This window comes from Micromys minutus (assembly GCF_963924665.1).
Source record: "Micromys minutus genome assembly, chromosome: 9".
NCBI lineage: Eukaryota > Metazoa > Chordata > Mammalia > Rodentia > Muridae > Micromys > Micromys minutus.
The window spans coordinates 37,865,392-37,891,496 of record NC_137978.1 but is presented as its reverse complement, the minus strand read 5'-3'; the positions used below and the strand labels follow the sequence as shown (position 1 = coordinate 37,891,496).

At 44.1% G+C, this 26,105-nt stretch overlaps 1 protein-coding gene across 4 annotated transcripts; it reads left to right on the top strand.

Moving 5' to 3' along the window:
• Positions 1-676: 676 nt before the first annotated feature.
• CAP1 (cyclase associated actin cytoskeleton regulatory protein 1) lies at positions 677-26,022 on the top strand. 4 transcript variants are annotated; one of them, XM_080921878.1, is made up of 13 exons: positions 677-1,014; positions 13,612-13,733; positions 14,556-14,656; positions 16,275-16,352; positions 17,992-18,135; positions 18,219-18,304; positions 20,312-20,417; positions 20,811-20,988; positions 22,638-22,822; positions 22,994-23,117; positions 23,242-23,324; positions 23,639-23,782; positions 24,896-26,022. In XM_080921878.1, exons 2-13 carry the CDS (start codon positions 13,622-13,624, stop codon positions 24,977-24,979), a joined length of 1,425 nt encoding a protein of 474 aa, XP_080778004.1. In that variant the 5' UTR covers positions 677-1,014; positions 13,612-13,621; the 3' UTR covers positions 24,980-26,022. The 4 variants fall into 4 exon arrangements, with proteins under 4 accessions (XP_080778004.1, XP_080778003.1, XP_080778002.1 ...); XM_080921877.1 differs by having other exon boundaries at positions 917-1,014; positions 13,609-13,733; XM_080921876.1 differs by having other exon boundaries at positions 926-1,033.
• The last annotated feature ends 83 nt before the right edge of the window (positions 26,023-26,105 follow it).

Sequence of the window (26,105 nt, the reverse complement as noted above, 5' to 3'; positions counted from 1 at the left end):
AAGAGACGAAGTCTGCCCTGCAGGCTGCAGTTACGGTTCTGAATCGCACATGGGCTCATTAGCAGCCAGCTGGGCATACATAGCCTGGGGCGAGGAACCTCAAAAGCAGGATTTCTGAGGAATGGGACAGGATCTCCTTTAATTTTGCTCATTTCGTTCTCGGGGACCACACCCTGCTGGATGGGAGGAAGAACTGTGAAGCCTAAGGCGGAAGCTTTGGCGAGGCCACGGACCTGACCATCTATGGTCACAAAACGCATAGAGCAAACAGGAAGTGGGGCGCGAGTGGAAGATTTTCTCCACCTTCCCAGCCCTAGCCACGGAATCGAGCGAGGGCGAGCATGCCCAGACGCTCAAAGCCGGGCCTACTCTATTATCCCCGCGACTGAGTCCATTGCTTTTCTGTATCACAGACAAGGAAACCAAGGCTTGCACGCCCAGCGAAGGGCGAAGTTTGGCCCCAGTCCCCCGCCACCATCAGACAGACACTGGGTCTCAGAGCCTTCTAGCCTCACTGTTGTTCCCTGAATCTCTTCCGGACTGAGGCTTTAAAGAAAAAAAAAAAAAAAAAAAAGTCCCCCAACCCCCCCCCAAAAAACAAAACAGACCGAACTCAGTCACTGAGCACAAATTGACAGAAGAAGCAGCCACTCACCTGTCCTCCTTTGCGGAGGTGGGGCTTGGCTAGAAACTCCAGCTTCTTATTGGTCTGGTCTTGGGGCGTGACCAACCGTGGACACGCCCATTCTCCGAATCTTCCCTCCTCCCCCCTTCCTTGGGGGCGGAGCCCTTCTGCAAGCGCTCCTAGGCCAGATTCTCTCTCCGGTGGCGGGGAATGAGGGCGGAGTCACGAGCCGAGCGGCCAAACTTCTTCCTCTCTCTGGGGCTAGCGTTACAGCCGGTAGTTCATTTCCGGTGGGGGTGCCGCGCCCAGTGAGGGCCCGGAAGTGGGTCGCGCGGAGACCGCTGGGCGGTTCTTGCCGGAAGTGGAGAGCGGCTGATCGCAGTCCGGAGGTGAGGCGGAACTCTTAAGGTGAGGGTTGGTGGTTGGTTAAGGATTGGGGTGGTCTTTGGGGCCCACTGGTAACCTGGCCGTTGGTAACGGCCTTGCTAGCCTACGCGCGTTTGAGGAGTCCTGTTGAAAGGGCCGGGGTTGGGGCTCTTCGGCCATCCCGGGCTCCTGGGTGCGGTCTCTTGAGGTGGGGCTGGGGTACCGGATTGAGTCGGGAAGTCCTGGGGAAGCCACTTTCTTTCCCCTTGATTTCGCAGCTCTGCCTATCAACCTCTGCGGAGGCCTGATTTCTAAAGGCATCCTGACTAACTGAATGGAACCTGTGAGACCTTAGAATTTCCTTCTGACCAGGTCTTGTTCCCATTGCTCGGATGGGTAACTTGGTCTCGGAAAAGAAAAGAATCTGGTTTTAGAGGGAGGTTTCCAGTCCCAGATCCTTCCCACAACCATTTCCTTGGAACCTCTCTAACTTTCGATCTGGGCAGTTGCAGGTTAAAGGCTATCTGGTATGTAGAACTAAAAAAATAAAATATTAAAAATTTGGAATGTCTGTTAAATTTAACGTAGGCTAGTTAGCCCTGCGTTTACATTCAGAGCTCCCCTTACTCTTAGACGGCCACTGTTAGCTAGAAACCCAAGTTAACTTTATGGGAGGTGCTGTCCACTTCTGGATCTGAAGTCAGATGATTCAGGTTGGGTCTGGCACGGTTGCCAAGTGCCTGTAGCCTTAGAATTGCTGCGTTTATTCTGTGTTGGCAATATGGAGGATTTCATCGAATACAGCTTTAAAAAGTCTAGTCCTTGCCCCCATCGAATTAGCGGTGAAAGACAGTAGGAAATAGAAATGTGGTGAGGGTGCTGAGGAAGGATGCAGCAAGAAAGGCAGAGAACTGTTTTAAAAGATCAAGAAGGGGTGGGTGGGGATATATTAGATAGAGGTTAGTTAGTATCAGAACTGTCCAGCTGTAGCTCTTTGTATTGCTTTCCCTTGAAGTGAAAATCCAGGGTCAGGACAGCACATTCATCATTTGCTAAGCATTTATTGGACCCCAATATGTGAGAAAACAGATTAGATTAGGCACTTAACCTCTGTGGCTAGGAATACACTTGTTTTCTCGTGGGATGTACAGTACGGGGAGGGGCCCACAAATGAAGGCTGGCTGAGTGTGTGCACTGTGAGCACAGAGCTACTGAGTCACACTTCTAGGCAGAAATGAGGACTTGAGAGTTTGAAGATTTCCTTAGGCATGTAATGAGCCTAGGAAATAGACTCTAGGCAGAGTACTGTAGATAGAAAGGCATAGAGACCTAGGCATGTGAAAGTGACTAGTCAGCCTTGTTGTGGTTCCAGTATTGGAGAAGTGGAGAAAATGAGAGGTTGTGGAGTCATGAATTTGGATTTTAGCCTGGAAGCTATGGGAATACTTTGAAGGGTTTTCCACTTGGCAGAATGGGAAGGGACCAGACACTGGAGTAGACCAATATTTAAAAGCTGTTGCTGTGTCCTGGCTTGAGCTAGAGAGGGGCAGTGGAAATGGAAATGAGAGGGTTGTGGTTGAGCAGAATTAAACTGGAGTCTTGGTCATCTGTGGCAGTGTGTGTCTGTAATGTCCGCACCTGGAGTTTGAGGCAGGAGAGTCACGAGCTGAAGCCTGGGGCAACTACAAGGCTGCAATCCAAGGGACTGGAGGCTTGTTATTTATAGGAGTGAAGAAATAGTTGTAGTCTAGAAATTGCTGCTGTTCTGGCCTAAGATACTGATGGTACCATTCAGATAAGGAATATAAAAGACTCATTGGAAAGAGAAGTAAAATTGTGAAATGTTGAAGAAAAACAAAATCTGGAGCCTTCTAGGCATTAGTTCCCCTAGGCACAGGTGTGTGATGTGGTGATCTAGCCAGGGCAAAGGTGTGGCAGAAGAGGGTTGGTCTGTACTACTCAGAAATACTCAGGCCTGGAGTTTGGTAGAAACTGGGAGTGGGGTGGGGTGCTTTGGTTGCCTTAATCTGAACGTGTTTAGATTTTTATTTTGTAGTTGTCCGTTTACTAATTGAGTTGCTGTAGCCCAGAATACATAACTTTCTGTAGATACTTCCTGCTTTGCAGAAATACTCTGTAGGTCAACTGAGCATAATTAATGATGCAGAGAATTTGAATAAAGTTGGTAGCAATGAAAGTACTTTAAAGTATAACTTAACTCTGCAGACCAAGTGGTAGGTGCTGGAGAGAGGAGGCAGTGTTCCTGAAATGTTTCCATCCTGAGGGGGATTTTTTTTTTCCAACCATGTTCATGGTAGTGCATGGATTTTTGTTGTTTTTTTTTTTTTTAAACCAGAGACTGACTGGTTTAAAGGAATGACTTCTTCATTTTGGTTTTCTGTGAAACTGTAAGTACAAGGTTCATTTTGCTTAAAAAAGCAAACACAAAGCGTTATTGGAAGTCAAACCCTTTGGCTTGAAATTTAATGCTGAGATTAGAAACCTGAGGACCGTAAACTACCTTATCAGTGGTTGTGGTTATTTCTTTAAATATCATCATCAGTTTATCTACTACTAACCTAACTCCGCACCTTCTGTACCAGAGTGAAGCTTAAAGTTCTTGAAAACCAATTGTCTTTTCACCTTGTCCATTATTCTCTTCATAATCCAAAGAACCAAGTCTAAATTTCTCTTCAAGCTTACCAGTCCTCAACAATTAGACTTTTGTGTGTTGTGTTGCGCAGTGTTGTATTTTGTTTCATTTTGGAAGGATTCACTATTCAACCCTGGGCCTTGTGCTTGCTTGTCTACCAGTGAGCTATAGCACAGTCCCACTCAGACACTTGCCTAAATTAATTTTCAGACTTGACTTTCTAATTTGGATTAGCATTTTATGTGAGTCATTTGTTCTCCCCTTATGCTTCTTATATTAGACCAGTTTTTTCCTCAGCTTTGGCACAGTTGACATTCGGGCTGTCCTGTAAGATGCTTGGCAGCATCCCTGGCCTCTACCCATTGGATGCTGGTAGCACTTCCTTAGTCGTGATAGCCAAAAATGTCTTGAGACATTGCTAAATGTTTCCTGGAGGGAAGAATGTCTCCTGGTGGAGAACTGCTTCAGAAAACTTCGTACGTGGGCTGGGGAGATGGCTTATAATATAAAGGCCCCTGCTGCCAAGCACAGCCCTTGGTCTATCCCTGGGACTCACAAGGTTCCAGAAGAGAACTGACTCCTGTTAAGTGTCCTCTGAACTCTACCCAGGCCTGTAGCATCCAGGCATCCACACAGAGTAAATGAGAGTAATAGAAAACATAGCTATTTCTCCGGGGTCTGTTTCCTCAGCTAATGTCTCAGAGGAGGCTCTGCAGCTGCATTTAGTACAGTGTAGGGCAGATTATAAGCATCATACTTTTAATGAATAAATCATTTGTTTTCATTATGATACTGGGATGTCATTGTGCTTTCGAGGAAGTCCTTGGCACCCTCCTAAGACCCTGTTTTTATTTATTTTTAAAATTTATTTTATGTATATATGCATCCCAAGTGCATGCATGTATGTACACTATGTTCATGCTGGTTACCATGGAGGCCAGAAGAGGGAACTGGAGTTACCCGTTACATAACTGCCTGGGATGGGGCTGGGAGCCTCAGGGTCTTTTCTGAGAGCAGCAGGTGCTCATAACCACTGAGCCATCTCTTCAATGCCCGCCCGACTTGCAATCTTTTTAAATAGAGAAAGGCCAGTGATTGGCAGGAACTGTCAGCAAAGTTTATGTGAGTTACCTGGCAAGTTATCTTTGCCTTTCCTTCATACCATGGATCTGTAGACTCCTGCCTTGGTCATGTTCATATTGGTAGTACTTAGCTTGCTTGGGTTTAGTGGGTGGGGATTACAGAGTGATAGTCTTGTAGTTTCTTCCTTTAAGTTAATATAACTTTCGCATTCACCATAAAACTTTCTTCTTGATATACCGTTATATAAACCCAATTAAAAAAAAGTCAAAGCTCTAAAAATATTCCTTCGCTACAGTGCGGCGTTGTTTCCCTTCTATTACCAGTCATGTGCCAAACTTTTCCATTTGGCTGGAAAATAGTTGAAATGTTTAATGGAAGGAATAAGCAGCCTTGCTATTTTTGTTTGAGGTTTTTTTGGGGGTAGAGTGTTTTTAGCTCTTTTCTTCCTCCAGAGGCCATTACAACTCCTATATTTAAATTAATTATAGACTTAGAGTCACAGATCTTTTCATATCTATAGTTGTAGCTGAATCATGGCTAAGGATGGATATCATTTTTGAAAATATCTTTGTTTGTGAGTTGGAAAGGCTGTTGTATTAAAGCACCCATCCCGGAAGCAGTGAGCAGTGCAGTTGTTCGTCACACAGCGTACACACAGGGAAGTAACATGGGCCTGCTGAATGCTCATATACTCTTTTCAGCCCAAGGGCAAGAGGAGTCATAGGCTAACAGTTAGCCCCAAATCATCGAAACGGCTAGTTCTGAATCTGAGTTCAGCTTTGGTGATATTACTTGTTTCACACTCCTGGAATCTCAGATAGAGGACCATGGCAGAAGGGAATAGGAGACAAGCCCTGATATTGACTTGGATTCCTTCCCTCCTTAGAAGATAGGCCTTTCTTTTCTTTTTAAATCTAATCCTCAGGTGGCAGTGACTTGGTCACTAAATGTCATTGGTTTCATCAGTGAAACCAAAATCTTAGGGAAGAACAGTGACTCCTGATTTGGGTTAGATTTAGATGACATCTTTACAGAGTTGATTCTTTGGTTTCTGGGTTAAGCCAGCTGTTTTAGAATTTCTGCTGTTGCAACAAACACTGTGATCAAAAAGCAAGTTGAGGAGGAAAGTGTTTCTTTGGCTTACACTTCCACAACACTGTTCATCACTGGAGGAAGTCAGGACAGGGACAGGGCAGGAGTTAAATCAGAAGCTAAGAAGGAGTGCTGCATACTGGCTTGCTTCCCACAACTTGTTCAGCTGCCTTCTTATAGAACCTTACCTGCCCACGGATGACACCACCCACAAATGGCCTGGGCTTCCCTCATTGATCACTAGTGAAGAAGATGTCTTACAGCTGGATCTTATGGAGGCATTTTTCTTCTTTGAGGGGCTCCTTTCTCTCTGATAGCTCTAGCTGTGTCAAGTTGACATAAAACCAACCAGAACATCAATCTATATGTAGGTATTTTCTATTAGCATGTCTAGAACCTAGCACTGGGAATTTCTATATTATTAGGGCTAGAACTAACTAATATATATAGTGTTGCGGAAGCTTGAAAAAGACAACCCAGGAGCTAGTGTTCTCCCTCATTCCCTAGTCTCTTTTTGAAATAAGGTCTCATAATGTAGACCCGCTGACCTCAACTTCCTGGGTGCTAGGTTAAAGATGCTTTTTAAAAAAAATTCTAAAGTACTATACTAATATGTGAAAGTTTAGAAAGAAAGAGAAGTTTCCTGAAAACTTTGTCATGTGCTAGCTATTGTAAATCTTATCTTCCAGCCCCCCCCCCCCACCCCCAGTCCATTTAGCTGTTTCCCAAAATTAGGAGCCCAAGGTGCATCACTGTAGAGGGTGGATAGATATGTAACACTGTGTAACATTGCAGTGAATATCTTCATGTTAACACTTTCAGTCTATTGTGATAGTTTACTCTCTTAGGATAAAAATGTCAACAGGCATACAAACACAAGCCCAAAAAAGCATTCTTCTCCTCCTCCTTCCCCTCCTTCCTCTTCTTCTCTTCCTCCTCCTCCTCCTTCCTCCTCCTCTTCTTTTTTCCTCCTCCTCTTCCTCTTCTTCTTCCTCTTCTTCCTCTTCTTCTCTTCTTCCTCCTCCTCCTCCTCTTCTTCCTCTTCTTCTTCTCTTCCTCCTCCTCTTCCTCCTCCTCCTCTCCCTCTCCCTCTCCCTTCCCTCTTCCCCACCCCTCTCCCCTCTCCACCCCTCCCCCTCCCCCTCTCCCTCTCCCTCTCTGTTTAGGTTTTGTTTTTGTAGGCCAGGCTGGTCTCGAACACTAGAGACCTGCCTGCCTCTGCCTCCCGAGTGCTGGGATTAAAGGCATGTGCCACCACTTCCTAGACAAGAGAAGAATTTTAAGGTTAAGACTATAGGCTGACTTGGATAGTTGTTTTCATTTCTGTTTTATATGAATTGATGACTTTGAACTCCCATGAGATAAAGTAGAAACCATTTCTCACTAATACCCTAATGGCCTCTTGAGTTGTGACCAGAGCTGCTATAGTAACCCAGCCCATGGCCTTCGGCATGAGTTAATGAGTAGTAAGAAGTTGCTGGCACGAAGAGATTGAGAGGTTGCTAGTTGCTTACATAGCTCAGTAGCACAGTGTCTGGGTTCTCTCCCTAGTGCCACGGAATACAGAATGGCGAAAGCGAAGCAGTGTTGGCAAAGGTCTTGAGCCATTTCTAGTTTTTCTTGGTTTCAGATTGCAAAAAAAAAAAAAAAAAAATTGCTGGAGAATCAAGCTCATAGTTTCCTTGTATCCTGCATGGTGATGTCATGAAGCTTTTCTTGCCAGTGACTTGTAAACATTGTCTCCAGGCTTGATCCTTTCCCAAGCTCTCTTTTTAAATACTTAATGGACATTTTTATTTAGAATCTCCAACTCTTCAGACTGTACATCAAAGCAGACATCATCTTTTTGCTGTAACTAGAACCTGCTACTGCCTTAATGCCATCATTCTTGTAAGGCCCCATACTTGTCACTCTAGAATTGCCCTCCTCTCCCTTCTGAATGCTGTGGTGCCTTCAGTCAGGACCACAGTTACCCTTGTTCTCCGTCTGGTTCACACTTGTGTGTGCCCTCCAAGGGCAGAGCTGAGAGCAGTGGGTGGAAGTTGCAGGGAGGCAAATTTGCCTCCATATAAGGAATACTTTGAGCTGTCTGAGAAGAATGGGCTGTCTCAGAAGTCTAGGGTTCTCTATCCCTGAAGGTGCTTGATCACAGGCTGCCCAACTAATTGCTAAGAATGTCAAAGGGACTATTCTGGCATTAAATGGAGTTTTTATAAGGTGATTTCTACAGTTACTTTTAATCCCAAGAAGCTTATTCTATGGAAGGTAGCTTTGCCTCTCCCCCTTTGGGCAGGGAAACTATTTCACCCTTAAAAAAAAAAAAAAAAAAAAAAAAAAACTCTGGCACTTAATTTAGGTGCCACTTTCTCAGTTGCCTAAAAGGGAATTGATTGTAGGCTGATTGATGGTTTTCAGGTACCAATTATTGTAGGTTTTTTTTTTTTTGTTTGTTTGTTTGAAGTATCATCTTGATGAGTTGGGCATCATAGCATGTCTTTAATCCCAGCACTACAGGCAGAAGCAAACATCTCCATAAATTTGAGGCCAGCAGGTCTACACAGAGAATTCTGTGCCAGCCAATGCTACTTAGCAAATCTCTGTCCCCCCGCCTTACCCCCCCCCCAAAGTCTTTTGTAGTAGCCTTCATCTTTTCCTGAGCATTTTGGCGCTTGATAGGTGTGCAACCTTACAGACCCTGATATTTTCCCTTTTATTCAGTTCCTATTCCGTTTACCAGACAGTGCTTGTAAATGCTTTGCTTTCTTTCTTCTGAATTCCTTCTTTCACTTCCGTCTTTATGTCAAGCAGACCCTACACTAGCCGGCTTTTCTAGACTATCTGACTCAGCTTGCCTTATTTTCATAGTGCATACATTCCTGACTTTTTTTTTTTTTTTAAACATAGTCTATTTCTTTTATTATCTTAGAGAAAAGGCCTTACTCTGTAGCTCTTGCTGGCCTGAAACTCTCACTATATAGATCAAGCTGCTTCAAAGTCATAGATCCCACACATACAAAAAAGTGTGTGTGTGTGTGTGTGTGTGTGTGTGTGTGTTTGTGCGTGTGCTCTCGCGTGTGTGTGCATGGGCACTCGCTTTTGTAAGTGGGCTTGGAGAAATGGCTCAGTTTACTTCCCCTACACACACACACACACACACACACACACAACTTTTTTTTCTTTTTTCTTTTCTTTCTTTCTTTCTTTTTTTTTTTTTTTTTTTGAGACAGAGTTTCTCTGTGTAGCCCTGGCTCTTCGGGAACTCACTCTGTAGACCAGGCTGGTCTGGAACTTAGATCTACCTGCCTCTCCCTTCCCAGTGCTGAGATAAAAGACCTGCACCATGCCACTGCTCAGCTAAAAAAAATTTTTTTAAATGAAAGAAAACATTACAGTGTGTATAAGAAGAGGATGGCTTGCTGGTTCTCTTTCTGCCTCGTGGGTCCTGGGTATTGAACTCAGATTGTCAGACTTGGTGGCATGTACTTTTACCTTCTGTGCCATCTTTCGAGCCCTGAAACGTCATAGTCTAATAAGCAAAACCATTTCTCTGTGTCACTTAGTTCCATGAAATCTATACAGTAATGTGAATTGTGCCTGAGAAAGCAGCATTTATTTCCAGGTGAACATTATTTGTAAGGTTTTACAAAAACAAGCAAAGAATTTTAAGAAGGAGGAAGAAACACGCCCCACAGAGTTGGCAGGTCTGCTTTGGATGTCAGTGGGTAGGGTCTCACTCATTTTTTCATTCATCTGTCCAAAGAGCCACTGTATATTTAGCTGGTTAATTTTCTAATGCTGGATTTACAAAGAGAAGCCATGATCCCTGCCCTAGGGTGGCAGATTGCCTGGTGACATATTCCCTAAGACTAAAAGGACAATAAGAGTTCCTGAGGCGGAGCAAAGTGCAGCCACACAAGTCGGGCAGCTCAGTGAGTGAGTGAAGACATGGCCATTTATGGAAATGCAGTGAGTTGGCTGCTGAAGTGGTTAAGACAGGTGGTGAGAGGTCAGACCCGGTGAGGATAGGTGATAGCGTAGGGCCATTTGGTGGAAAGGCTTATTTAGACTTTACCCTCAATGCTATGTGGAATACCGAACGGTATTAAATAAAACATGGCCCTGTTATGGGCCAGGGCAATAGCACAGTAAGGACAAGCTCATGCTATATAAGACCTATTGACTTAGTTTGATTCCAAAACCCACGTTGGGAAAAAAATCCCAGGTGGATGCTGGGGCATATATCTGTAGTCTAAGCATTCTGCCAGCAAGATGGGAGGCAGAGACAAGAGAATCAACCAAAGATCACATACTCAGTGCAACCTCAAGAAACACTGAGAGACTGTGCCTCAAAACAAGGTAGAAGGAGAGAATCAACACCTTAAAAGCATCCCTCTCCCCGCTCCGACTCCCCTCCGATATCCACACCCATCCCCACAAGCTTTAAAAAAATGTACATCCTAATTATATTTGCATTTGACATGGCTGAAAGGGTATGTTGCTGAATTTAGGAGATTAGCTAGGAAGTTATGGCAGTAACCAAGGCAAAGTCTAAGTAATTTTTTTTCCTGTGTTTTTTTTTTCCTGGGGGGGGGTTGGTGGGTTAAAGTCCAGATGAAGGCAAGGGACATTTATTCTTGAGGTATGCAAAATAAAGCCTGTAGATTTATTTATTTAAGATGTGTTTCATGCAATATTTGGGAGGTGTAGGCAGGAGAATCAGGAATTTTGAGGCTATCCTATCCTGTGTGAGACCCTGTCTCTACAAAACAGCAGAAAGACCACTCTTGTTCACTATATTCTGGCTAACAGTTTCCAGGTTATTAGCTTGGGCAATTATGTGATAGCCAACAGTGCTGGACCACTGAGACGGTTTGCAGAGGGCTTGGGAGAGCAGTGCCGGGAAAGGTGAGGAATTGTATTTCAGTCTGAGGTACCTTTAGGACAGCCAGGGTTAGATGTCTAAATGGAAGCTGAATTTAAGATTCTGAATCCCAGAGAATGGCTTGACTTCAATATTCTGCTCTGGGGTCTTTAACAGATAAGTGCTTGCAGTGGGTTGATTGTGTTTCTATAGTATCAGCAATTGAGGGCTAGGGAGAAGTAGACATGATCACCCTGAGAGAGTGTGTAGGGTAAGAAGTGTGTCTTGCTGGAAGTGGTGGCTCACACTTGTAATCTGAGCACTTGGGAAGAAAGTCGTGTCATTTGGTTTCTCGTTGGGTCCCTTTGCTTTTGGACGTTCTTTCCCACAACCTATCAAATCTCACTCTATTCCCACAAAACAAAACAACCCCAAAGCCCTGGTTACTGCTCTATATTTGGTTAGTGGTAGGAGGAGATTAGCTATAAATGGTAGTTTTATATCCAGGTAAGGTGGTTCATACTGTATTTTTAGCATATGGGAGATAGAAACAGTAGGATTTGGAGTTCAGCATCATCTTTAGCAACTTGGGAGTTAGAGGAAGATTAATTTTTTAAATTATGTGTATTTGTGTGGGTATCTGCATGTAAATATAAGTGTCCCCAGAGGCCGAATCATTAGATCCCCTGAAGTTGGAATTATAGGTGGTGGAGAGTTCTCTGAAGTGGGTGCTAAGGAGCAGAACTCAGGTCTTTTGAGAGGAGGACACACTTTTTTACCATTGATTATTATTTTAAACGTTTGAAATTAGTTGTCAGGGCTGGAGAGATGGACACCTCAGAGCAGCATATTGAAGTCAAGCCATTCTCTGGAATTCAGAATCCTAGATGCAGCTTCCATTTAGACATCTAACCCTGGCTGTCCCAAAGGTACCTCAGACTGAAATACAATTCCTCACCTTCCCCAGCACTGCTCTCAGTGGTTAAGAGCATTGGCTGCACTAGCTTAAGACCTGGGTTCAATTTACCCACCCATATGGCAGCTCACAGATGTCTGTAGCTTCAGTTCCAGGAAATCTGACCTTCTGTCTTCTGGGGGCTATCCATATATAAAAAATGGACAGACATACTTGTAAACAAAAAGTCATTCATGTAAAATAAAAATAAATCTTAAGATAAAATGACATTAGTTTTCACAGCTGTGGTAGCTTGTACTGTCCTACACAGTTTATATTGTACTTTCTATTATTGGATTGTATTTCCTATGTTAGCATTGGCCTCACTTCCTACCTTTATGTGTGACAGAGCATGTTGTACAGCAGAACTGGGTGGCAGCTTTGGGATCTAGTTTGTTCCTTTAGATTTATAGTGTGGGTTACATGTGAGTCTGCCTTGGCCAGTACCCAGAATGGATCAGAGGAGCAGTTTGAATATTGTGTGATGGTTCCCTTGTGAGCAGGGACAGACCCAGAGGTTCCTGCTGCCGCTTCAGTTCAGGAAACAGAAAAGTTGATTTCTCACGGTTACTATTATTTCCCTACCCCCAGCACTGACACTCAAAAAACATTTGGTAACAAGCGACTGGATTCGGGAGAAGAATGAACAGAGATTGTATTGTCTGGCGAGCAGCTTATCTCCTGCACAGGGAAGCTAATGCCAAGTGAGATACTCTGGCATCTTATCTATCATTTTGGGGAAGATTCTGATTGTCTTAGGAGTCTCTGAGTCCAGTCATCTTCAATTACTTGAATTAACTAATGTTTTGATGAATCAGAATAAGTCAAGGAATTAACTGAAATTCTGTAACCACAGTTACTGTGTACAGGTGCAGATAGGTAATGTTTCACACTTGGGTGTGTAGTCCAAACAACTATCAGAGCTCTGTTCTCCTGTGGTCTCATGATGTGTATAGGTTCATATGTAAGTGCTGCACACCTTCAACCTAAACAGCTTGGTAGTTGGCCTAGAAGTATGAGTGGAGTAAGGGGCAAACTAGATAACTAGCCTTTCTCCTCTCTTGGAGAGAATGAGGCCAGTTCAGGTAAGGTACTGTGAAAAGTGTGTAGCAAGCTTTCAGGTCTGTGGTCTCCTAGGCTGCATATCCAGACCCCACCCATTCTCTTTTGAGCTTGGCTCAGATGGCAGCTTCATGATACCCTTATCTGATCTCCCAGCTGATGTATTCAGCCCGTCTTTGAAACTCCATGCCACTCTATCTGCAGCTTCTGTCACCTTTGGCTTTTTCCCCAGTTTGTTTGGTAGCTATTAGTATATAAGTTAAATACCCTCTCCCACCTTTAGTAAAAAGTTAGTAAGGATGGTATTTATCCTGGTATGTGATGTCCCACTGAAGACAGGAAGTTGGGGGTGGGTAGAAACCACATTGAATGTATAGCTTGGAGGTTTGAATGTTGGCTTCTGTGGTGACTAGTGTGTTACTAGAGACAAGGCATTAAATGTTTCTGAAAATTAAATTTCTATCTTTAAGTTATGGTGATTGATTGAGGGTGTGACTCAGTGGTAGAGCGCTTATCTAAGAAGACCTAAACTAAGATGGGCTTAGATAAGACCTTATCTAAGATGGGCTAAACCTCCCATCCTCCAAAAAGAGTATAGTAATTATCCCGAATAGTTGTAGGGAGGTTTAACCTGAGAAAGTATGTATGGCCTACTTTGTAAATTCTAAACTCCTACACAAATATTTGTTAGTATATACTAAGTCTTCAAGCATTTGAATAAGATTTGTATTAGCAAACACTTCTTCCTAAGTAGTTTTCTTACTTAATGAAGTCTGCATGGTTTTGCAAATGTTCTAGATGACTTTCCCCTGTATTTTATTACTAAATTATCTTGTTCCACAGAATTGGCATCCTCCTCACCTCATGTGGGTATAATATTAAAATAACATAAGATATTTGATCTGTTTCAGCAGGTGGAACATTATGGCTGACATGCAAAATCTTGTAGAAAGATTGGAGAGGGCAGTGGGCCGCCTGGAGGCAGTGTCAAATACTTCTGATACGCACTGTGGATATGGAGACAGTCCTTCAAAAGGTAAGCCAGACCCAGTGGGCTGCTCTGTGTGATCCTGGCCTAGTTTTTCTGTCCTGGTGAACCTTCTCTGGAGTGCATCCCCCAGACTTAGATAGGTAGTTCATCTCCTGGGAACAGATAAGGAAGGAAGTGACTTGGTACAGACCTCCCTGTGGTTAAATAATTTTAACGCAAGAACTTCCTGCTTGTGTGGTGTTTCCTGTCCTTTCTGTAGCAGAATGACTAGTCATTCTGTCAAGTGACAAGTGATACTAGTTTCTTCTTTCTAAGTGATATGGCCAGTTATCCATTTTGCCTTAATACTAGCCAGACATAGACTGTTAGAGATGAAAGGGATCTTGGAGGATCTTCACGTTTGTTTTCAATTTATAGATGAACATTAAGCCCAGAGAGTAAGGATGTTACAGATTCAGTTAGTGATGGGGTTAGAGCCAGAGCTCTGCTGCCTGACTCCTGCTTCTGTTTTCTGTGCACTGTGTCTCATTGGCTCTCCACTTTCTAGAAACTTCTGTCTGGGGACAGGATTCACTGGGTTCAGTCCACAGAGCTCTCTTAACACTGCACATGGTAGCGTGAGTCTATAATCCCAGTGCTCCTGTGTCAAGGTGGGAGGCAAGGACATCCTGGGAGCCTGTGGGCTAGTTAGCCAGGTGTGTGCCGTAGTGGACAAGAAGGGACGCTGCGTCCAAGCAGGCAGGAAGGACAGATACCTGACAGTGTCCTGATGACCACATAAGTGCCAGCACTCATCACTCACGTGTCTTTTTTAGTCCTTCTGGTGCATGACTGATGCTTCCTATTGGGTGTGTTTGCCTTCCCCAGGAGCAGTTCCATATGTGCAAGCATTTGACACGCTGCTTGCCAATCCTGTGGCAGAGTACTTGAAGATGAGTAAGGAGATTGGGGGAGATGTGCACAAACACGTAAGGATGTGGGGCCTTTCTTTTTCCTTCCTATTTAATGGCTGGAAGCTTTCTTCACATCTCCTTCACCCTCAGCATAGGGGCCCCCTAGGAGCTTCCTGACTTTTCTTCTACATTGGTCCAGAAACAGAAATGGAGTATATTTTTCTAGGCCTCCTGTTTTACTACATGCTTTGTGTTTCTTTTATGACAAAGCTTGTTTGGTCATGAAATACAGCTGTGTTCATCTTTGTGGTAGCGTGTGGTGGCAAAGGTCCTTGCAGTCTTACCTTAATGTTATGTAACCAAGTGGAGGGTGGCTTATTTGGAAGAATCACTCTCATGACTTAGCGTCTATAAAACTGTGCATGGTAGTTATTAGCTATGCTAATATGGATTACTTCCATCTAGCCCCCTGTGAGAATGAAGTAGGCAATGACAGATGCCTGTCCTCCCACTTCCCTTCATGCTTTCCCTCCTACACTGTCACCACCTCCTGCATCCCTCACTCACAGACACACTGCATCTCTCCTGAGACCCAGCACCTTTTTGCTGGTACACTGAATGATCATTTCTAATTATTTAGGATCTAACTGACCCGAGCCCCTTATCCACCAGCCGTTGGCAGAGTCTGAGAGGTGTGAGCTCTGTGGAGCGGTGCTGGGACTTTCCATTGGTGGGGGCGGTGGTGTACTCTTTACTTCAGACAGTCGTGCAACACTGAACAAGATTTAAGCCACCTTCTTAAAAACATTCTCTGTCCTGGTGTTTTCCCTGCATGCAAGTCCATAAGCCAGTTGTGTGCATAGTGCCCAGAGAGGCTAGAAGAGGGCATTGAATACCCTAGAAGTTGAGCTACAGATGCTATGAGCCATGATGGGTGCTGGGAACTAACTCTGGGTCCCTTGGAAGAACAGCTGGTGCTCTAAACTGCTGAGCCCTCTCTAGCTCCTTGGGGAAAAAAAATAAAACGTCACTTTTTTTCTCTGAAAGTACAAATCCAGCTGCAATGTGGTAGCTCTGCCTGTCATCCTAGTCCTGGGAGACTACAGGAGGATGTCATACTTTTAAGACCCTGTCTCAAAACATCAAAAAATAAAATAAAATAAAATAAAATGAGGAGCTGGAGAGCCGCTCTTGCACGTGGCTTGCACTCTACTCCCAGCCCACTTCAGGTGCTTCACAACAATCTACAGCTCCAGTTCAGGGGGTTTGACGCCCTCTTCTGGCCTTAATTGGGATCTGCACAGACACATGAATAAATAATAAAAGTAAATTTAAGCAAATTTACTTGGGACTGGGATATAGTATTATCTCAGTGGTAGAATATTTTTGTACCATTCATTGAGCCTTGGATTCTATCCCTAGTACCTCAACAAACAAACAAACAACCCCCAAAACCAAACACCCAAATAGATAGATCCCAAAGTACTTTATATGAACTCACTAACTTGCCTTCACCTATGGCTGATTATCTTTATTTCCACTTCTGGCTATTTACCCTTGACAGTTCCAACAGAAACAGTGAATGTGATTCTGGTATCAGTCCCTAACTCTGGAACACATGAGGCAGACAACATGGAGGGCTTGGATACCACCAGGGTCTGTGGGTGTGACAGCAGATTGCTTTATCCTGCAGGCGGAGATGGTCCACACAGGCCTGAAGCTGGAGAGAGCTCTCCTGGTCACAGCTTCTCAGTGCCAGCAGCCAGCCGGTGTAAGTGTATTAGATAGTTCAGTTTGGTCTGATGTTCAGGGCAAACAAATTTCCAAGAGGCTGTCACAACATGATACAATAATACACAGTAATTTACAGACATAAAAGCAGCCTCAAGTGCCCCATGGGACTGTGCCTTGGGTAGTTATCGGTCCCCAATGACTTTTTGTTTTCTGTCATTTTGTACATTACTTTAGTTGCCCCTGGGATGCCACTGCTTTTGTGAGGAAACAGAGGCAGCTCTAGTGTTGGGTGGGTGGCAAGGCAGTGGTAAGGATGCTGAGCCTTTGGAACTGGGATTCCCTTTATCCTTTACCTCCCTTTAACTCGACTCTTACGTCAGCATTTTCTGCTGCCTGGTATGGAAGATTATTAACTTGTCGTAGGCTTTCCTGGTCACAGAAGATGCTAAAACAAGTCTTCCTGCTAAGGTGAAATAAATAAAACCCTTGAATCCTTGTCATGCCTAAGTCTGTGAAAATGATGCAGATAATATAAATGTCTGTCTTGAGTGACAAGAGTGTTTCATCTCAGTCTTTTCTCCAAGTTCACCCTTTCCCAGATGAATAAAGCACTTTCATGTTGTAGACTAAGGTTAGCAAAACCACAGACTGCAGGCTGGTCTTATTTTCCACCTATTTATGAAAGTGAAGTTTTTTGGGGAACAGATATTCACTGATTAGTACTTTAGAGAAGTTTTCCTACTTCATGTTAGACTGTGTGCACATAGGACCTGAGGACTGACATGGTTAGGAAACCTGGTTTGGAGGGAGGACCAAAAAATAGGAACACAAGGCTTAGCCATCTCACTAAGTGCCTTTGAACGGACTGCATTTGAATCACCAGATCTCTGCTCAGCAGCTGCTGTGTGTGGCTCAGGGTGCGTTGAGGACAGAGAATTCAGACAAAGCCCTGGTCTTTGACAAAATTAACAGAAAAAGAAGCACCAAAATTCTAGCATTTGGGAAGTGAAGACAAAAATCAGAAGGAATTAAAGTCATCCTCGGCTACATAAAGAGCAGTCTGGGCTGCATGGGATCCCGTCTTACTGAGAAACGAGGGAAAGGAAGGACATCCATGGGTCCAGAGATAGTTTGCAGTGTTGTATGTAAGGTATCAAGATTGGTTATATTGACATGTGATAGGGAAGCCACATGAAGCATTTAGAGGAGTGGAAGAAGAGAAATAAGAAACAAGAATGAGCTGTGTCTTCTATTAGGGGGTCAGAAAACAGACAAATGGCCTGGATGGAGGGAGGGGCTTTTCTGTATAGAATATAGGTTCCAAGCACAGAGTCTCTCTTGAGGACTTGAAACTATGCAGAGGAAGGATGTGAGTTGTATCTTAGCCATGTGAGTCAAGGTGGGGTGGATACAAAGTTTACCTTAGTGTTCATTATAGGCCATAATACATTCTCCCGTTGCCAGCTCTTTGGGTACATGGTTATAATTTCAACACTTGGGGGCTAAGGCAGGAGTATTCTGGATTCTAGGTTACATAGAATATTGTCTCTGTAAACTGAAGAGGAGAAACACCTGCCTTCAGAGTTAAGAGTCAATTCTAATATGTATATATGTATGTTTTTTTTTTTTTTTTTTTTTTAGAAATACTAACTGCATTCATTTCCCATCTCTCCTAGAATAAACTCTCTGATTTGTTGGCACCTATCTCAGAGCAGATCCAAGAAGTTATAACCTTCAGGGAGAAGAACCGAGGCAGCAAGTTTTTTAATCATTTATCAGCTGTCAGTGAAAGCATCCAGGCCCTGGGCTGGGTGGCTCTGGTAAGAGGGAAGGGAAAGTGTAAGCAGGAAAGGGGATATGGCTGCAGAGGCTCTCTTGTCACTGGCTGCTTCTTTCTCCACAGGCTGCAAAACCTGGCCCCTTTGTGAAAGAGATGAATGATGCGGCCATGTTTTACACAAACCGAGTCCTCAAGGAGTACAGAGATGTGTGAGTCTGCCTTTCCCCAGGGGGGCAGGACAAATGCAGCTGTGACCTCTTGGAGTGACTTCGTGTGGTCTTCTCACTTCAAGGCTGTTTCATGGAAACAGTAGCTCCCAGCTTATAGAAACTGCATTTGCAAGCAGGGAATATTTCTGCTCCCATCTTTTTTTCCACTCTGACTGTCAGGGGCTCTTTAGTTTCCTAGTCAATAACCCCAGGTTTAGGGGGTTATGTTGGAGGTAACATTAATGCCTTTTAAGTTGCTTTTTTAAGATTACTGTATTATCATTATTATATGTATGGGTTTTTTTTTTTTTTTTCTTTTTTGCTTATAAGTCTATGCACTGTGTGCATGCCTGGTGCCTTCAGAAGCCAGAAGAGAGCTTTGGATCCTCTGGAACTGAAGTTACAGATCTTAGGAGACACCATTCGTGTTTAAAGAATTGATGCAGGGTCCTCTGGAAGAGCAGCCACTGCTCTTAACTAAGTAGCCATCTCTCCAGGTCTTTAAGTTGCTTGTTTGTATCAGATGGTTTTATGGCGAAGGGGTCAGTAGGGCTTGAGAGAGTTACCCTGTGTATTCATGTGTTCCAGGGTCAGTCATTGTGTTCTAGCCACATAACCATGCTCGTCCTGAGGGACTCTCCGTTGCTAGTTTTTGAGCTGGAATAACTATAGTTGCTTAGCTAAAACTATACAGACATCATCAGTCAATAGACATTTGTTGAAGCTGTGTAAGAAAAAAGCCTTCATTTGTGTGAAATGTGTCCCACAACCCCTCACACTTTCATAAATCCTTCTAGACGCCCGGAATTACCCATACCCTATTTGGAATTTACACTGTCATTTTATAGCTGGCTAGGTCTTGGGCTAAGTAAGCACAGAACCTTCCAGCTAACATTTAAAAAGAAGGGTTATTCTAGACACAATGCAGTGTATCTTCTATAATAAATGCTGATTGTTGTCCCCCACCCCCTTTCTTTTTGGTTTTGTTTGCTTATTGTCTTTTTGAGACAGTATTTCTATATGTGTCTGTTCTAGAACTCGAACTATAAACCAGGCTGGCTTTGAATTCACAGAAATCCACCTGCTTCTGTCTCCTGAGTGCTGGGCCACAGTGCCAGCTGACTGTTCCTCTTAAAGGAGCACCTGTAGTTGGGGCACACTGTTGATATAGGTGGTGGGCTTGTGGGCACACTGTTGTTATAGGCAGTGGGCTTGTGGGCACACTGTTGTTATAGGCAGTGGGCTTGTGGGCACACTGCTGACATAGGCAGTGGGCTCGTGGAATCCCTCAGTCCCATGGCAATGCTTCACTAATCTTGGCTCTACTGTGGCTTCCTACATAAATGTGTTTTTAACAGCCTTGCTGTTAGGTTCTGCCTATGGTATATTTTGGGGAAAAAAATTGGTCCTAACAAAAATATTGATAAATACTGCTGCCAAAGATAAACATGTAACCCAGGTCCCTGCTCTGTGGGAATTTGGTCTAATTAGGGTAAGAGGGTAAGGTTTTGGTTCTTTTGTTTGTTTTTTGTTTTTGTTTGCTTGTTTTGAGACGGGGTTTCTCTACATAGTCCTGGCTGTCCTGGCCTCAAACTCAGAGATCCACCTCTTCTACCTCCCAAGTGCTAGGAAAAGGTGTGTACCTCATGGCCAGCTTTTTTTTTTTTTTTTTTTTTTTTTTTTTTTTAACATCACTGATGAGCGGCTAAGCAATTTTGAGCCTGACAGCTCCTGGGGAGGACCCTACTTTGATTCCCAACAGTCAGGGGATACAACACCCAATCCTGGTCTCCTTGGACATCAGGCAAACATGTGGCTTATAGATGGTATATGTGTAGGCAAAACACCCATACACATAAAATAAACTAATTAGAAAAATATTATTGGTGATAGGGAAGCTGTCACTGAGCAGAGCCTAAGAAATGCCACAGCAGGAGGATGTGAGCCAGTGGGCAGGAGGGGGTCTGGAGTTGCTACCGCACTCTAAGCTTCTTTTGTGATTTTCAGAGATAAAAAGCATGTGGACTGGGTCCGAGCTTACTTGAGTATATGGACGGAACTGCAGGCTTACATCAAGGAGTTCCATACCACTGGCCTGGCCTGGAGTAAGACGGTTAGTGAACCTTCCCTTTTCTCTCCAGGATAGGATCACCCAAGGCCAGAAAAGGAATGCTGTGGGGATGGTCTAGCAGTAAGAGCTCTGGCTAATCTGTTAGAGGACCTGGTTTCGATTCTTTGTGCCTACAGGACAGCTCACAATTGTCTATAACTCCAACACCCTTTTCTGTCCTCCTTAACTACCAGGAGCACATGTAGAATACACATGCATGTAGGCAAAATACACATACACAATAAAATGAGAGTCAGTTAAAATAAACTTAAAAATACAAACACAGGCCCCTATTATAAATTAACAAGTTAAATACTGTAATAAATACACAGCCCACAGCAAATAAAAATATAGAAGATGAGGAGTGTATGACTGTATTCTTGCATTTCTGTTCAGGGGCCTGTGGCAAAAGAACTGAGCGGATTGCCATCTGGACCCTCTGTGGGATCTGGCCCACCCCCTCCCCCACCAGGCCCGCCTCCTCCCCCAGTCCCTACTGGTTCTGGCTCTGACGACTCTGCTTCTCGATCAGCACTGTTTGCACAGATTAATCAGGGGGAAAGCATCACACATGGTGAGTATTTTAGCATGGGCAGTTGGTAAAGCAAATGGTTTGCATTAGACTGCATCAATCAGATACCAGTCTAAACCAGAATCCTGGCTTGCATTGGAAACGTTCATTTGGGGGTGTCACTTGCCTTCAAGTTACTCAAAGGGACATCAAACTTGAATTAAGTTTGGTGACCAACAGGCCAGTAAGATGGCTCAGTAGGTAAAAAGATGTTTGTAGGCCAAGCCTGGTAGTCTGTCCTCTCCTCCATGTGCACACTAGCATGTGTCCTCACACCCACAGTGATAACTGAGTTAAGAACAGCTGGCTCAGTGGGTGAAGGTGCACACCAAGCCTGATTGATGATGTGTTTGACTCCTGAGACCCACGTGGTGGAAGGAGAGATCCCACTCCTGCACATTGTCCCCTGACTCCCCTCTCCCTTCCTACAGTAAATTCATAAGTAGACATTGAACAAGGGTAGCACCAGTGAAGTCATTAAGTAGCATGCACAGGGCATCTGAGCCAGCTCACAGTGATGGCGGTTTTCCCAGAGCCTGTGGCATGGTTCCACCTGGTCTCTGAAGTCATGTGTTAGGATGCTAACGTCTCAGGATGTATTCTTGTCACACAGGAAGTTTGCCAAATAGGGACCTATGGTTACAGAGAAAGTAGACACTTCTATACTAGCTAGTGGAATTCTTACTTGACTTATTGACTAACTTAAAATAAAAATATTTTCATATACAGTTATTGATAGTAGCCAGTAGTGGTATAATTAGGGAAATATCCAGCATTAAGGGAAATGGCTATTAACTGTGGTATATCCTCTTGATGGGATGCTGTACAGCCATGAGATACACATTTTCCAACAAAGGAACCATGTAATGGGTAAGGAAGTAGCAGATATGGATCTCCAGCCCCGTGGAATAAGGTGGATCTCACTGTGCCCCCTCACAAAACAGCTCCTACTTCCAAAACCAAATACATTACAACCAGAAGCAGTAGTAAGCAACAGTAGAGCTAAAACTGGCACTCATTTTTGCTTTATGCAGTTAGCAAACTTTGGGCCAGCCTGTTCACTAATTGCAATCTTTTCAAAGAAAAAGGAAAAAGCTAAAAAAAAATGAGTAAGTTTTAATTTTAATTGAATATGAATTAACTAGATTAAATTTGCTAACACCCAGTATGGCTATAAGCACATAAGACAGGATGACTGGAGACTAGCTGATAGAAGAGATCAGTAAATAACCTCTTACCCATGGTCCTAAAAGCACAGACACATGGAATAGAAGGGAACTTGTGAGGGGAGGAAGGGGTCAGTAGAAGTGGAAGGGAGCAAGAGAAGGTAGTGGGCGTAAATATGAACAAAACACATTCCATATGTGTATGAAAAATCACAGTGGAACACATTAGTGTGTGTAATTAATATACGTAAGAGAAAGGTAGGAAGTCAAATGCCAACACTTGGTTAAAACCATATAACTTAAGAGGACAAGAGAAAACATAAAGGCAGTTCTTCAAAGCTGTTTTGCAAGATGGTCTCTCAAGAGCTTGAGCTCTTGCTTTGAAGTTTCTGCTAAGGACTAGTAATAGCAGACCTTGTTTATTGCCTCAGCCCAAAGCTCTAGTATGAAGAGCAGGAGCGAGGTAGCTGTGGTGTGTTCTTACAGCTCTGAAACACGTATCTGATGACATGAAGACTCACAAGAACCCTGCCCTGAAAGCTCAGAGTGGTCCAGTTCGGAGTGGCCCCAAACCATTCTCTGCACCTAAACCCCAAACTAGCCCCTCCCCCAAACCAGCCACAAAGAAGGAACCAGCTCTGCTGGAACTGGAAGGCAAGAAATGGAGAGTGGTGAGTTAAGCCTGGACTCTTAGAAGGGAATAAGAAGAAGGCTTTGAGCACAGTTTAGCTGGAGAGTGCCGGTTGGGGGAGGGGGTGGCTGTTTCTGGCTTTTGGTGGGATGGGCATTGTTTTTGCTGATGTGTGCTTTGTGGTAAGAATCCTGGGATGTGTCCTTATCAGGAAAACCAGGAGAATGTTCCCAACCTGGTGATTGATGAAACTGAGCTGAAGCAGGTGGCTTACATCTACAAATGTGTCAACACGACATTGCAAATCAAGGGCAAAATTAACTCCATTACAGTAGGTGAGTCCCCCTTGCTGTCCTAAGCAGGTTCTGACCCTTGGCCCCAGAGGGCTAGAGCCACTTTGTTTGTAAAGTCTTAGACTACTGCCTTTTTGGTGCCACTGTTGATCTTCTTTTCTTGTAGATAACTGTAAGAAGCTTGGCCTGGTGTTTGATGACGTGGTGGGCATTGTGGAGATAATCAATAGTAGGGATGTCAAAGTTCAGGTAACTTGATGTCTTGGCTTCTTCTTTTGGTCCCTGAAGAATTAATTGAGAGAGACACAGCAGACTCGCAGATGTTCCTTGGGCAGGAATCTGATTCTCCAAAGTCTGTAAGCTGAGCTACTTTGGATGTGGTGGAAGTTGGTTCTTTAAGGGAGCTCTTTCTAGGACTTGGCCTAGCCCATCCCCAGTTTCTAATATCTGGTGTGCACTGGGTGCTTTTGTAAAGTAGTGCAATCACTTAAAACAGTGAGTACTCTCTGCAGCTTAGTCTACTCATACATGCTGGGACTCAGTTGTCTTTTCCCCTCTTGCAGGTGATGGGAAAAGTGCCAACCATTTCCATTAACAAAACAGATGGCTGCCACGTTTACCTGAGCAAGAACTCCCTGGACTGCGAGATAGTCAGTGCCAAGTCTTCTGAGATGAACGTCCTCATTCCTACAGAGGGCGGTGATTTTGTAAGTTCTTTTTCTTTTCTTTTCCATCTTTCCTTCCACAGTGTTTCTTGTATTCCAGACTTGTCTGGAGCTCATGGTGATCCTCCTGCCTCTGACTCCTAAGAGCTGAGATATAGCCATATAGCACAGGGCTGTTTCTTTTCTGTTGGAGATTGAACCCAGGGTTTTGTGCATGCTAGGCAAGCATTCTTTCCACTAAGCTATATCCCTGAGGAACATGACACTAAAAACAGAAGAAATAACCTGGGGCTGTTGGCATACACCTGTATTCCCTGTGGGGTCTTACCGATCTAGATTGGCCTCAAACTCAGAATCTTCCTACAGTGTCTCAGACAACTGAAATAGGACCGAATACTTATTGAATTAGAGAAAACTATTTGGTGGATATTTGGCATTCTGCAGGTAAATAGACACAACAGACACAGAGACCAGGTAGTTCTATGAAGGGGGTTCTAGAGGGAGGGTCATTCCTACCTTTCTTAGTTCACTAGGAGTAAGAGTGCTGTTCCCCCAGCCCCCCACTCCCATCAGGCTGTTGTCTAGAGCTAAGTGTCCAGGACAGTGCAGATGCCAAGCAGCATGGCTGGGGAGGTTGTTTGCCTAAGGTCAGAGGAGGGCACTGGGTCACCTGGAACTGGAACTACAAAGGGTCTGAGCCACCACATTGGTATGTGTGGTAAAAATAAAGAATGGATCGGTGGCTACTGGTTTTGGAGAGTTCTCAGTCAGCTTACATTCATGTGGAGCTGTGGGCCATTGAACTAGATCAGTTTTATTTTGTCTAGGTGGGCAGTTTATATCTGTATTAATTGGCAATGAATTTATTGTGTGGATATATTGTAGTTTGAAAACTTAACATATAAATGATTGATAAATTGTTGGTTATTGAGTCATTATTTTACTGTGTTGTGAGGAATGTGAGCAAAGTTCCTGGCTGGTAGAGAAGCAGCCAGGGCAAGTGGTTCCGGCTAAATGGCACATGGTGTGCAGGAACCAGTGGCCGCCGATCCATTTTTTATTTTTACCACAGCAGGTAGCTCAAGTTAAGAGCAAATGCTCTTAGCTACCTAGTCCTTTCTCCAGTCCCATCAACTGGTCACTTCTTTTTTGCAGAGCGAGTTCCCAGTCCCTGAGCAGTTCAAGACCCTGTGGAACGGACAGAAGTTGGTCACCACAGTGACGGAAATCGCTGGATAAGCGAATGCATGGGTCCTGTGCCCTCTCCTTCACACCATGGGATACATCTGTATGGAGACGGTTCTTTTCTAGATTTCCTCTACCTTTCTGCTCTTAAACTGCTTCTCTGCTCTGAGAAGCCCAGCTACCTGCCTTCACTGAATATACCTCAGGCTGAGGCGGGCGGGACAGCAGGTCAGTGGATTTTCACCGGAAGGTGCAGCTTCTTTGCATCAGCGCAGCTGCACCACAGTCTGAGCTTATGGAGCTGCAGACCCAGGCTGGGGCACTGAAGCTTTCAGCTTTGGGGGTCATTCTACCAACACACAGTCCTTGGGTTCAAAACATCCTGGAAACAAACATCAGAATGCACACTAATCTTCTAATGGTGAGCATGGAGGTAGCAGGAGCCAGTGATCCCATTAGGTTCTGACCAACCTAGTTTTCCATTGCTGACAAGTGAGGCCAGGGTTGCATCTGACCAAAAGCTAAGAATTGCCATTCAGCATTCCAAGCAGACTTGTTTCCTAAAAGCATCCTTCCTTCTGCATTCCATCCTGGGTCAGCATCCACCACAACATAGCAGGCATTCCTCATGCGGCTGCAGAACAGTAGCAGTACCCTTTCCCCTTGGGATGACTGCCTTGATTCCCATGGGGAACAACTTAGAATAAAGGGAAAAAGAAAAACAACACAGCATTCCAAGGAATCTGGCGTTCCTCCTCCCTGCCAGATGACTGTCATCGCCTCCACTCATCCTCCTGCTGGTCACACGCAGCACCTTAGGGCTTCCGTGCAGGAACCTGGATAGGACTAAGGCCTCCACTGCGGCTGTTTAGGTCTTGATTTACATCAGAATCTTGCACAACGTTAGTACTGCAAAATCCCAGTTCTCTCTAGGACACACTGACCAAAATATGCAAACTTTTTTTTTTTTTTTTTTTTGGTGGGAAAAGAGGAAGAGATTGTCCTGTGACTTCTGCCCATTACCTGAGGCCTGTGGAAATAAACCTTTATGTACTTAAAGTTATACAGAAAATAGAATAAAGTTAATACCAAACTTGTTTAGTTACTCACCCGGTGTTTTCTGTACTGAGATATAAAAATACTGAAAATGACACCAAGGATAAGAAACTAGTCTTTTATT

Excerpts from the sequence above, each read along its gene's own strand:
- CAP1 (XM_080921878.1), top strand. The coding sequence starts at position 13,622 with ATGGCTGACATGCAAAATCTTGTAGAAAGATTGGAGAGGGCAGTGGGC. Across the intron at positions 20,989-22,637 it reads GGGGGAAAGCATCACACATG|CTCTGAAACACGTATCTGAT; the intron begins GTGAGTATTTTA and ends GTGTTCTTACAG. Across the intron at positions 22,823-22,993 it reads AAGGCAAGAAATGGAGAGTG|GAAAACCAGGAGAATGTTCC; the intron begins GTGAGTTAAGCC and ends TGTCCTTATCAG.